Source organism: Dendrobates tinctorius, unplaced genomic scaffold, assembly GCF_039654945.1.
Source record: "Dendrobates tinctorius isolate UK_male_01 unplaced genomic scaffold, ASM3965494v1 ptg000126l, whole genome shotgun sequence".
NCBI lineage: Eukaryota > Metazoa > Chordata > Amphibia > Anura > Dendrobatidae > Dendrobates > Dendrobates tinctorius.
In genome coordinates this window covers 753,152-765,644 of record NW_027361794.1, presented here as the reverse complement: position 1 = coordinate 765,644, position 12,493 = coordinate 753,152, and the positions used below count along the sequence as shown (strand labels likewise).

Here is a 12,493-nt window from a genome sequence, read left to right as displayed (position 1 = left end):
CTACATTTGGGAGGCAGAATGAACAAACAGTTGAACACCACGCTCTACTGGTTCATGCTATGACGTTTTCTATCAGACTGTGAAATGTCATTGTCTTGGTTTATAATTAAAGTTTTTTAACATAGTTTAAGTAGAAATGTTAAGTATCAATTTCAAGGATTTTATTCAAAAATAATAATTGGCTTTATTCTTGGCAGATGTCTGTACCCGGAGATCAGAGGGACAGCTGACATCTTCAATTTTTAAATCAGATGATCTTGAGAGTACACAGGAGACAATGGAAGTGAATGCCATTACTCCAGATATACCATCATCCATTCACAGCAAACGTCGATCATCTGATCCTTTGCAGGTCCTGCCTTCTGATTCATTACCGACCCCTGAGGAAAATCAAAGTCACAAAATAAGCATTAAAAAACAAATTGATAAAGCAAAGAATCCATTTTCACGTTCAGAATATGTAAATCGTTTTCCCCTCGAAAAGTCTTTTCTTAAATATCAAAAAATTCACACAGAGGAGAATAGATTTTCTTGTTCCAAGTGTGGGAAATGTTTTAGCCATAAATCACATCTTGTTACACACCAGAGAACCCACACAGGGGCGAAGCCATTTTTATGTTCAGAATGTGGGAAATGTTTTAACCAGAAATCAGATTTTGTTAGGCACCAGAGAACTCACACAGGGGAGAAACCTTTTTCATGTTCAGAATGTGGAAAATGTTTTACAGTGAAAGCAAATCTGATCAAACATCAGCGAACTCACATGGGAGAGAAGCCATTTTCATGTTCAGAATGTGGAAAATGTTTTAACCAGAAATCAAATCTTATCACACATCAGAGAACTCACACAAGTGAGAAGCCATTTTCATGTTCAGAATGTAGGAAATGTTTTAACCAGAAATCAAATCTTATTGTACATCAGAGATCTCACACAGGGGAGAAGCCTTTTTCATGTTCAGAATGTGGGAAAAGTTTTAACCGGAAATCAAATCTTATCACACATCTGAGAACCCACATAGGAGAGAAGCCTTTTTCCTGTTCAGAATGTGGAAACTGTTTTAACCAGAAATCAAGTCTTATCACACATCTGAAAACTCACACAGGGGAGAAGCCATTTTCATGTTCAGAATGTGGAAAATGTTTTATCCAGAAGTCAAGTCTTATCACACACCAGAGAAATCACACAAGTGAGAAGCCATTTTCATGTTCAGAATGTGGAAAATTTTTTAACCAGAAATCAAATCTCATCACACATCAGAGAACTCACACAGAGGAGAAGCCATTTTCCTGTTCAGAATGTGGCAAATGCTTTAACCAGAAATCAAGTCTTATCACACACCAGAGAAATCACACAAGTGAGAAGCCATTTTCATGTTCAGAATGTGGAAACTGTTTTAACCAGAAATCAAGTCTTATCACACATCTGAAAACTCACACAGGGGAGAAGCCATTTTCATGTTCAGAATGTGGAAAATGTTTTATCCAGAAGTCAAGTCTTATCACACACCAGAGAAATCACACAAGTGAGAAGCCATTTTCATGTTCAGAATGTGGAAAATGTTTTAAGCAGAAATCAAATCTTATCACACATCAGAGAACTCACACAGAGGAGAAGCCATTTTCCTGTTCTGAATGTGGGAAATGTTTTGAGAATAAATCATCTCTTCTTCACCATCAGAGCAGTCACATGGGGGAGAAGCTTTTTTCATGTGCTTAAAGGGAATATGTCACCTCGTTTTTGACATATAAGTTGCGGCCACTGCCATTAGGGGCTTATCTACAGCATTCTATAATGCTATAGATAAACCCCCGATGTAACCTGAAAATAAGAAAAACAAGTTAGATTATACTCACCAAGGGGCGGTCCGGTTCCGATGGGTGTTGCAGGTCCAGGGCCGACGCCTCCCATCTTCATTCAATGACGTCCTCTTCCTTGCTTCTATCACGGCTCCTTAGCAGGCGTACTTCTCTGCCTTGTTGAGGGCAACGCAAAGTACTGCAGTATGCAGGCGCCGGGAAAGGTCAGAGAGGCCTGCGCACTGCAGCACTTTACTCTGCCCTCAACAGGGCAAATTAGTACCCCTGCGCAGGAGCCGTGACAGAATCAAGGAAGAGGATGCGATGAAGAGGATGTAATTGCATGAAGATGGGAGGTGCCAGACCTGCGACACCCATCGGACTGGACCGCCCCCCCAGGTGAGTATAAGTACTAACTTGTTTTTCTTATCTTTCGTGTTACATCTGGGGCTTATCTACCGGAAATGTTTTACATGGAAATTAACTCTTAATAAACTTCAGAGACGTCACACGGGTTCAGAGTGTTGTTTTAACCGAAAATTGTACCTTCTCACTTCTCATGTTTGTTGTCTTTAAAATAAAAACACTCATACTCTCCTTCCTTGCCGGTGCTGATCCATCGGTGTTGCGATTTGCGTTCCCGCATTTCTTATCGAAGGGCTCATCTTTCCACTCCGGTGCCATTTCTGCCTCAGCTTGCAAAAAGTAGCACTCTTAACCCTCATAATCCAAGACAGCTCAGGCCTGTAAGTCCTGCAATTTCTCCTTTCTTTATGTCGGTCTCACAAGAAAACAGCTCCCCAAATCTCCTTGTGTTCTCACTGAAGCCCATATACTGAGCAATGTTTACGCACAGGGGAATTTACCTCCCCTCCTCCCAAGCTACGGGGATTCTGATATGGGGAACGCCATAATTGATTTGTATATCATATTGCGTCTATCCCTACTAAACAAGACATGGAGAAATATATACAAAGGCTGGAGACCACATGCAAAACTGAAATATGTTCCCTCACTTCTTGCCTGTCACAGCTTTCTGACAAAGTACAGAGATTAGAGGATGATGTCGTACAAGTTTTGGACCTTCAAAATGCTTATAAACAAACACTGGATCTTCACAGCCAGTAAATAAACAGTCTAATATGGTTGATGACCTAGAAAATTACAATAATATCTGGATAAGGGGTATACCTGAAATCATCAATACACAAGCGATTAATCAAACACTGCTCACGTTATTCAAAATATCCTTCATGATCCTATTGCTAAAGGAGCTGGAGATCGATAGGACGCACCATACACTAGACCAGGGGTCTCAAACTCGGCAGAGTAAATGGGCCGCACATAAAAAAATTTAAGCTGACGGGCTGCATTCCATTCAAACTTAATACAGTACAAAATTATTGTACCTCATACACGTGGCTCCACACACCTCGTACACGCATATCTCCACTGCACACCTCATACACACGCGGCTCCGCTCCGTACACTTTGTACACGCGGATCCGCTCCGTACACCTCGTACACACACGGCTCCGCTCCGTACACCTCGTACACACGCGGCTCCGCTTCGTACACCTCGTACACGCGCGGCTCCGCTCTGTACACCTCGTACACACATGGCTCCTCTCTGTACACCTTGTTCACACACTGCTCCTCTCCGTACACCTCGTACACACATGGCTTCTCTCCGTACACCTTATACACACGCGGCTCCGCTCCGTAAACTTCATACACACACGGCTCCACTCCGTACACCTCGTACACACACTGTTCCGCTCTGTACACCTTGCACACACACAGTTCCGCTCCGTACACCTCGTACACACATGGATCCTCTCCGTAAACCTCGTACACATGCGGCTCCGCTCAGTGCACAAACGTCACCTCTCCGTACACCTCGGACACACGCAGTTCTATTCCGTACACACGGCTCCTCTCCGTACACCTCGTACACATGCAGCTTCACTCCGTACATCTCATACACACGAGGCTCCGCTCCGTACACCTCGTAGACACACGGATCCACCCCTTACACCTCGTATACACGTGGCTCCGCTCCGTAGACCTTGTACACACACGCTCCTCTCCGTACACCTCGTACACACACGGATCCTCTCCGTACACCTCATACACTCGCGGCTCCGCTCCGTACACTTCATACACACACTGCTCCGCTCTGCACACCTCGTACACACGGCTGCACTCTATACACTTCGCACTCACACGGCTGCGCTCCATACACCTCGTACACGGCTCCTCTCATAGAATCGTAGAGTTGGAAGGGACCTCCTGGGCCATCTGGTCCAACCCCCTGCTCTCCGTACACCTCGTACACACACGGCTCCTCTCCGTACACCTCGTACACACGGCTCCTCTCCGTACACCTTATACACACGCGGCTCCGCTCCGTACACTTCATACACACGGCTCTGCTCTGCACACCTCGTACACACACTGTTCCGCTCTGTACACCTTGTACACACATAGTTCCGCTCTGTACACCTTGTACACACATAGTTCCGCTCCGTACACCTCGTACACAGATGGATCCTCTCCGTAAACCTCGTGCACATGCGGCTCCGCTCAGTACACACATGGCTCCTCTCCCTACACCTCGTACACACGCGGTTCTGTTCCGTACACACGGCTCCTCCGTACACCTCGTACACATGCGGCTCCACGCCGTACACATACACACGCGGCTCTGCTCTGTACACCTCGTACACACGGATCCACCCCTTACACCTCGTATACACGTGGCTCTGCTCCGTAGACCTTGTACACACACGGCTCCTCTCCGTACACCTTGTACACACACGCTCCTCTCCGTACACCTCAAACACGCTGCTCCGCTCCGTACACTTCATACACACACGGCTCCGCTCTGCACAGCTTGTACACAGGGCTGCGCTCTATACACTTCGTACACACACGGCTGCACTCCATACACTTCGTACACACACGGCTCTGCTCCGTCCACCTCGTACACACGGCTCTGCTACACCCACCCTGTAAACCCCTCCTGACCCCACACATAAACTTATCCTCATTCAGCACCATGACAGCCAGCACAGACAGCAGCTTTCTGCATACACTGAGGCCCCTGATCATGTGATCCCTGACTCCTCCCCTCCAGTGACCTCATCCCAGGTCCTGTGAAACACTGAACAGCCATCGCTCGCTCCTGAATGTGTGCCTTCCACCTTCTACCTGCCTTAGGGAGTGAGACATGTGGTCCACTGCGGGCCGCGTGATTGAGACCTCTGTACTAGACAATCATGGCTCAGATTCTGAGAGTCCAATAGACATTATCTATCACACATTTTTTCAATGTAAATGAGCCTATTATGAGGAAAACAAGAGAGTTGGGTCTTGTTGATTTTAATGTAAAACACATAAATTGCTCACAGATCCTTTCTGAATCACACTTTCTAAAAGAAGGGTATTGAAACCACTACTTAGTACCCTGCGGGAAAATGGCCTGGTGTATTCCTGGGGCTACACATTCCAGCTGTATATTTTCAAAGATCCAAGCGACACAAGAACATTCTGTGATGCCCTGGACATTCCCAGAATCCATATATCCGACTGGCCACCTGCTCTACCATTGCCACAGAGAGTTCCAGCACATTGCAGAAGACTTTGAATGGATCAGGAACTTGATGGTGATGAACCCAGATGGGAAAGGAACCTGCCAATCATATGAGCTTCTGAAATGAAATTTGTCTCCCCTGATGAGAGAGACAGTTTACAGATGTGTGAATGTTCCTTTAAGAATATAATTACATATAGCTTAATAGAGTTTTATGTTCCTCTCTCCCATTATATAGAATGTCTCAGTTCATACCTTAGAACGGCATATAAGTTGAGGTAACATTGTAGTACTGTAATATCTGGCTGTATTACTTTACTTGCTATTTATGCCATGGTTCCCCCTAATAGGATCCCTAGGACTGGAAGACTTACGCCTGTAAACACAACTCCCAGTTACGGACTTACATTAGGATCTGCTTGTTTTGCAGTTTCCTTGTGTTCGATATATCCAGAATCTATGTGTCTTATATGCTGAGAGGTAGATGTTACTCTCTAACATCTATACTTCCTCCTTGCTCTTAATCTTTCTATCCTTTTTTCCTTTCCCTTTCTCCTTTTTTCCATATAATATGGCACAACTGAAAACTTGCTCATTGAATGTCAGAGGACTTAATGTTCCAGAGAAAAGAGCTCAAGAGTTTTATCAGATGCATAAACTACACAGACATTTTCTCTTTCTTCAGGAGACCCACTTTAGGGGCGAACATATACCTCAGTTACTAACAGATATTATTCATTTTGGAGCCACAGTACAAATGCTGTTTCGAAGTCTAAGGTGCTGAGTATAGGCCGACACAAATCACTGCCGCATACTATTTTAGAAACACTGTCTGACAGAAGGAATGTGTTTGATAAGATCTCCATCTACTCCAAAATGTTGCCTTTGGCAAACTTCTATCTCTCTAAATGTCACCAAATTAAGACATGCCGTCAATACTTAAACAATTTAATATATTTTGCCGAGTGCATAATCATCATTGGAGGGGACTTTAATTTTATCTTGGATTCTTCTTTAGACACTTCCCTGGGCCAGAGTTAGCAATATAAATCACAAAAAAACTTTGCTAAACGTGGTCTGGTCTCTCCAACTGGTCGATGTATGGACGACACTACATCCAGTCATAAAGGATTATACGTATTATAGACAAAATACACGTCCATTGAAATAGACCTCCAAGGACGAGAGGGGACGGGTAGTAGTTGAAGCAGTCCTGTAGGTAATACACGAGGCGTCTTCAAGCTTGCACATACCTCACAAGAGAGAATGTAGCTCTTCACATCTTTCAGACAGGAAGGCCACCAAAAAAATAGATCAGGAACTCCTCTGTCTTCTGTACCCCCCAATGACCCGCCAACTTGGAATCATGGACGAACTTGAGGACCTGCAGCTTTACAGTCTCTTGAACGTTTAAATGTTGATCCCAGACCCACATACCATTCTTGAGAACTAAGTTCATGTCAGCAGTTGGGTTGGCGAGAAATGGGTCTGCATCATAGGCCTCCTTAATGGCCTTCCATAGGTCCTTATTCTGAATGACTACGACAAAGTTGGCATCAGACAAGACGGTCTTAGACGGGGTCCCAGGTACGGAATCCGTTGCGTGGATTCGGGATAAAGCATCTGCTTTCCCATTACGTGAACCTGGGCGGTACGAAATGACAAAATTAAATTGGTTAAAAAATAGACTCCATTGTGCCTGACGTGGAGAAAGACATCTTGCAGATCTAAGCAATTCCAGGTTGCGATGATCCGTGAGCACAGTAACTTGTTGTGCTGCCCCCTGCAGATGGTGCCTGCATTCCTCAAATGCAGCAATAATGGCTAGAAGCTCCTTATCTCCCACATCGTAGTTCTCTGCAGCAGAGAGTCTGCGAGTTTCGGATAAAATCATCTCCGAAATTGGAGCGCACTTTACGCCCAGGTTCTGGAAGGGATTCTGCTCTGCACTTGGTATTAATGTTTGTCTGTCTTCTGCATATCATCCTCAGACTAATGGACAGTCGGAGCGGACTAATCAGACTCTGGAACAGTATCTTTGATGCTATTATCAGCCATTCGCAGGATGACTGGTTGGAGTTGCTTCCGCTAGCAGAATTTTGTTACAACAAAATCTCAGAGTTCATTTACTAAGGTAACATCCTTCTTTGCCAACCTGGGTTATCATCCCAGTATTCTTCCCAGATCCCCTATCGATGCACCAGTGCCTGCAGTTCATGAGAGGTTGATGGCAATGAGACAGAATCTGGTAACCCTGAAGGAATCGCTGACTATTGAACAGGAGAGATATAAGAGATCTGCCGATAGGTGCAGGCCTCCGAAATCTATGTTCAAGGTAGGAGACTCTGTGTGGTTATCTACTAAAAACTTGAGATTGAACATTCCATCACAGAAACTGGGACAAAAATTCATCGGCCCGTTCAAGATCTCTGGGATCGTGAGTTCCGCTGCCTGTTGTCTGCAGTTACCAAGGACTTGAAGGTACATCCTGTGTTTCATGTCTCCCTGTTAAAACCAGTGTCTCCAAATACTTTTCAGAGTCGTATTACACCTCCTCCTCAGCCTTTGTGTGACGTTTCGGAGCGGACAACGTCCAAGAGTGGACCCTCTGGGTCGCAGATCTGGAGCCCCTGGGCCGAGCATGCCAGGTGATGACCGACCCCTATACAGGGATCGTTAGGGGCAGGACCGCAGAGGTCAGAACCGCGATAGCCGGTACCAAGAGGGACGGCTCACAGGAAAACGGATGAGTGTATCGGAACTGGGTACCAGGAACGCAAAGAGTGTACACGGAAGTGCGCAAACTACAGATAGTGCGAGACAGGTAGCCGTGAGCTCTTATGGCGTATAGCGAGTAGTACGTCCGGAGGTATACAAAGCAGGACGTGTGCCAGGAGCACGACAAAGTACTGGATGGAGCAGCAGTCGTGCCAGGAGGTATTACAGAGCACAGAGACAGAGAGTACCAGGAGGTACGACAGAGCAAGGGACAGAGGACAGGATACTAGAGTGTTCCAAGAGGCACTACTGAGCATGAAGTAACGTGAAAGTTCAGAGCGAGTGCTAGGAGCACAATAGAATACCAGACAGAGCAGAGGACCTGAGAACAGCGCACGGCCCGGCTGGGACTAAGCAGACCCAGCCAGAAAGCACAACAATGATCAGGCACCTCTCATAGGGGAAGGTAGCCTGGTATAGCACATGTCCATGACAGGTTCCGGGTCAGATCTTAACCAGAAAGCACATGACCACTACAGCTTCCGGGTCAGGTCCTCCATTACCATAGAGGAGATTGACCCAGAGACAGCACTGACAGGAGCGCGCAAGCGCAAACGTGACATGGAGGAGGAGCCCCGGGGACGAGAGCTGTGCGTGCGCACCCGACGGAGGCCCCGGAGGGACCGCCGTACCGGAGGGAGTGACGTCGGGACCGAAGCCCCGCCTCCTGGTGAGCGCGGCATGACACTTTGATAGTGGACGGACAGGCACAGGTTGTTGTAGAGAAGATTCTGGATTCTAGAATCCTCAGGAATCAACTGCAGTACCTAATCAAATGACAAGGATATCCGTCTGAGGAGAACTCTTGGGAGCCGGTGAGCAATATCTGTGCTCCTCAAAAAATTACTCTGTTCCATGAGAAATATCCTGACAAGCCTGGTCCTGGATCGTCCTGAGGCTGCTTCTGAGGTGGGAGGAACGTAAGAATTCCGGACTTTCTTTGTGCCTGTTCGCCCTGATCCAAGATGGAGTCTGGGATCTCACCCTGTCTTGAAACTTCCTGTCTGTCCTGATTATTTAAGTCCGGGTCATGTTTTCTCCTGTGCCTGAGTATTTTGTTGCTGTCTTGCTCCTGCCCATCTGCTAGTGAACTCCCTGCTGCGGTCTGCTGCTCATTACTAAGTGCTCTTGCGCGCTACATTCTGCTGCCTACTGCCCTGCTGTGCTCAACTACTGTTTGGACTTCTGGTGTGTAGCTGATCAACCTTGGAGCTGCTGTGGCATGTAAGGAATCCTGACTTTGCCATCTCCTTTGGGTCTGTGTCTGTTGGGGCTGTGTTGCTGGACTCATGCGGGACTTTCAGCCCTATAGGTACATATAGCAACCTTCTCCTGTGTTTCCTCTCCTGTGTCACTTGGGACTTCTACATTTGAATACCATGTGCATTTCACCCTTATGTTTGCTGGACTTATGCACCCTAGTGCTGTGTGCATGCTGATTTACTACATCGTGGGACTGCCTCATTACTACGGTGTACTTGCTTACATATCTGCTGCTGGACTCCTACGTTCTGTGCCCTGTGAGGAATTGAGTATTAGTACTGTTGGACTGGTTATTATTACCGGTCTTACCCTGCTCTTCAGTCACTTAGGACATTTCCATATTGTGCTGAGTTTTCATTACAATTGCAGAAAGTGTACTGCCAGTTTTGCTTTACTTACATCATTTCCCTATTGTGTTGAGTTTTCGCTACTATTGCAGAAAGCGTACTGCCAGTTTTGCTTTACCTGCATTATTCCATATTGTGCTATGTTTCTGTTACAGTTGCAGGAAGTACTCTGTTAGTTTTGTCACTTTTTTTGAAATATTCTTATTTGCATCAACTTTGGTCTCAGTCTCATATTGTCCTTTGCAATCAGATTCCATAGTACCCATATAATTATTACACTGATACTGCGCTCCCTCACAGCCTGAACTGCCCTGAACTCTGGAGTGTGGGAAAATGTACAGTTGCCTATGTTGTCACATGATCTGCCATGGTCTCTGTGAATTCACCCTTAAATGGAATCTGTCACCTATTATTTCGAGTATCAGCTGCTGGCACCGCCATCAGTGGCTTATCTACAGCATTCTGTATTGCTGTAGCTAAGCCCCCGATGTAACCTGAAAGATAAGAAAAATGAGTTATATTATGCTCACCCAGGGGCTGTCTGGGTCCGGTTTTGGTCCGATCGGTGTTGCAGTCCTGTCCGGCGCCTCCCATCTTCTAACGGTGATGTCCTCTTCTTTGCTTCCCGTCATGGCTCCTGCACAGGCACACTGCTCTGCCCTGTTGTGGGCAGAGCAGAGTAATAATAATAATAATCTTTATTTATATAGCGCCAACATATTCCACAATGCTTTACAGTTAAACAGTTTCAAAATACTAGTCATAAGTATCAATGTTAACAATACAATAATTAAAGCAAAACAAGCCGCCCCTGCTCGTGAGAGCTTACAATCTACAATGAGGTGGGGGCGATACAGAGTACAGGTGTGTATTTACAATGGTGTATTTACAATGATGGTCCAGCCATCTTGAGGGAGTGAGGGATGAATGGAGATAGTGAATGGGCTACACATGCACACTTACACATAGAATGACTTTGATTAGTGAATGTGATAGGCCGCTCTGAACAAATGTGTTGTGAGGGAGCGCCTGAAACTATGCAAATTGTGGATAGTCCTAATTTCCTGGGGTAGAGCATTCCAGAGGATTGGCGCAGCACGGGAGAAGTCTTGGAGTCGGGAGTGGGAGGTACGGATTAGTGCAGAGGTTAGTCGAAAGTCTTTTGCAGAGCGCAGCGGTCGGTTAGGCCGATAGACAGAAATGAGGGAGGAGATGTAGGGGGTTGCCGCACTGTGGAGAGCTTTGTGGGTGAGAATAAGTACTTTGAATTGGATCCTATAATGAATGGGCAGCCAGTGTAAGGACTGGCGAAGAGCGTACGTGTCCGAGTACCGATTAGCCACATAGATGACCCTGGCTGCTGCATTAAGTATGGACTGGAGAGAGGATAGTCAAGTAACGGGGAGGCCAATTAATAGAGTGTTGCAGTAATCCAGGCAGGAGTGGATCAATTCTACAGTGAGGGTTTTTGTTGTTTCCATGGTGAGAAAAGGGCGGATTTTAGAGATGTTCTTTAGGTGTAAGTGGCAAGAGCGGGCAAGAGATTGTATATGGGATGTGAAGAAGAGATTGGTGTCAAGCATAACACTCAGACAGCTCGCCTGCTGCCGGGGTGTTATTGTGGTGCCACCCACAGAGAGGGACATGTCAGATTTAGGGAGGTTAGTAGACGGCAAGAGCAGAAGAAGTTCAGTTTTGGAGAGGTTGAGTTTCAGAAAGAGAGCGGACATGATCTTGGAGACTGCGGACAGACAGTCACTGACGTTCTGTAGTACAATATGAGGGAGTTGGGTTGGTAGTGCATGTGGTCGGACGAGAGGAAGAGAGGAGTCTGGAGACTTCATCTTCTGTGATGGGATCAAATGTGGAAAGTGAGCCAGGGGAGATGCAGGAAGGGATGGGAGTCACAGCACTTGGTGGTTGGGAGCAGATTTCCTGATGGATAGTATCTTTTTTTCTGTAAAGTGGGAGGCCAGGTCATCAGCACAAATGTCTGTGATAGGGGCTTGTGCTTTCGGCCTGAGGAAGGAGTGAAAGGTGTCAAAAAGTTTCTTGGGGTTGTTGGCTAGTGAGGAGATCAGGGTGGTGAAGTAGGTCTGTTTGGCGAAGTGAAGGGCAGCTTTATAGGTTCTTAAGATAAATTTGAAGTGGATGAAGTCTTCTGGTGTGCGGGTTTTTCTCCATAGGTGTTCAGCACTCCTAGAGCATCGCTGGAGAAGTCGAGTTTGCGATGTGAGCCAGGGCTGTTTTACTTGGTGTTTGGAGGTTCTGAGGGTGAGGGGCGCTACTAGGTCAAGGGTGCTTCTAAGAGTGTTGTTGCAGTGACGAACAGCCAGATCAGGACAGGAAAAAGAGGAGATTGGGGACAGTGATGAGTGTAGGGAGTCTGAAAGTGTCTGAGGGTTAATGGCTTGTAGATTTCTGACTGTGTGGTAGGTAGGAGTGAGCTGGGAGAGTAGGAGAGTACTGCAGTGCGCAGGCGCCGGTCCTTTCTCCTGATGGCAGTGGCCGCAGCTGATACTCGAAAAAATATGTGACAGATTCCCTTTAATTCTACAGGAGAAATTTTCCCTATCAAAAGTCCCATGTCATGTTCCACAAGTTATGTTATATACATTATTATACGCTCATGCCTGAATTTATATGTGGGAAGGATTACCCAACCCCTCCACAAAAGGCTAAACTCACATCATTCCAATATTCAAAAGGGTTT

The 12,493-nt window shown here is 46.2% G+C and overlaps 2 protein-coding genes across 3 annotated transcripts in view; both read left to right on the top strand.

The window, feature by feature from the left end:
- LOC141047031 (uncharacterized) overlaps positions 1-2,306 on the top strand; it is a 53,819-nt gene extending 51,513 nt beyond the window's left edge. For both annotated transcript variants that reach the window (XM_073541953.1, XM_073541951.1), the window contains one exon: positions 198-2,306. In XM_073541953.1, the coding sequence (XP_073398054.1) occupies positions 198-1,717 (1,520 nt within the window). In that variant the 3' untranslated portion in view covers positions 1,718-2,306. The remainder of the gene's footprint in view (positions 1-197) is intronic.
- The window catches only part of LOC141047030 (uncharacterized), a 406,067-nt gene that overhangs the window by 138,341 nt on the left and 255,233 nt on the right, over positions 1-12,493 (top strand). The gene's annotated exons all lie outside the window — the stretch shown is intronic.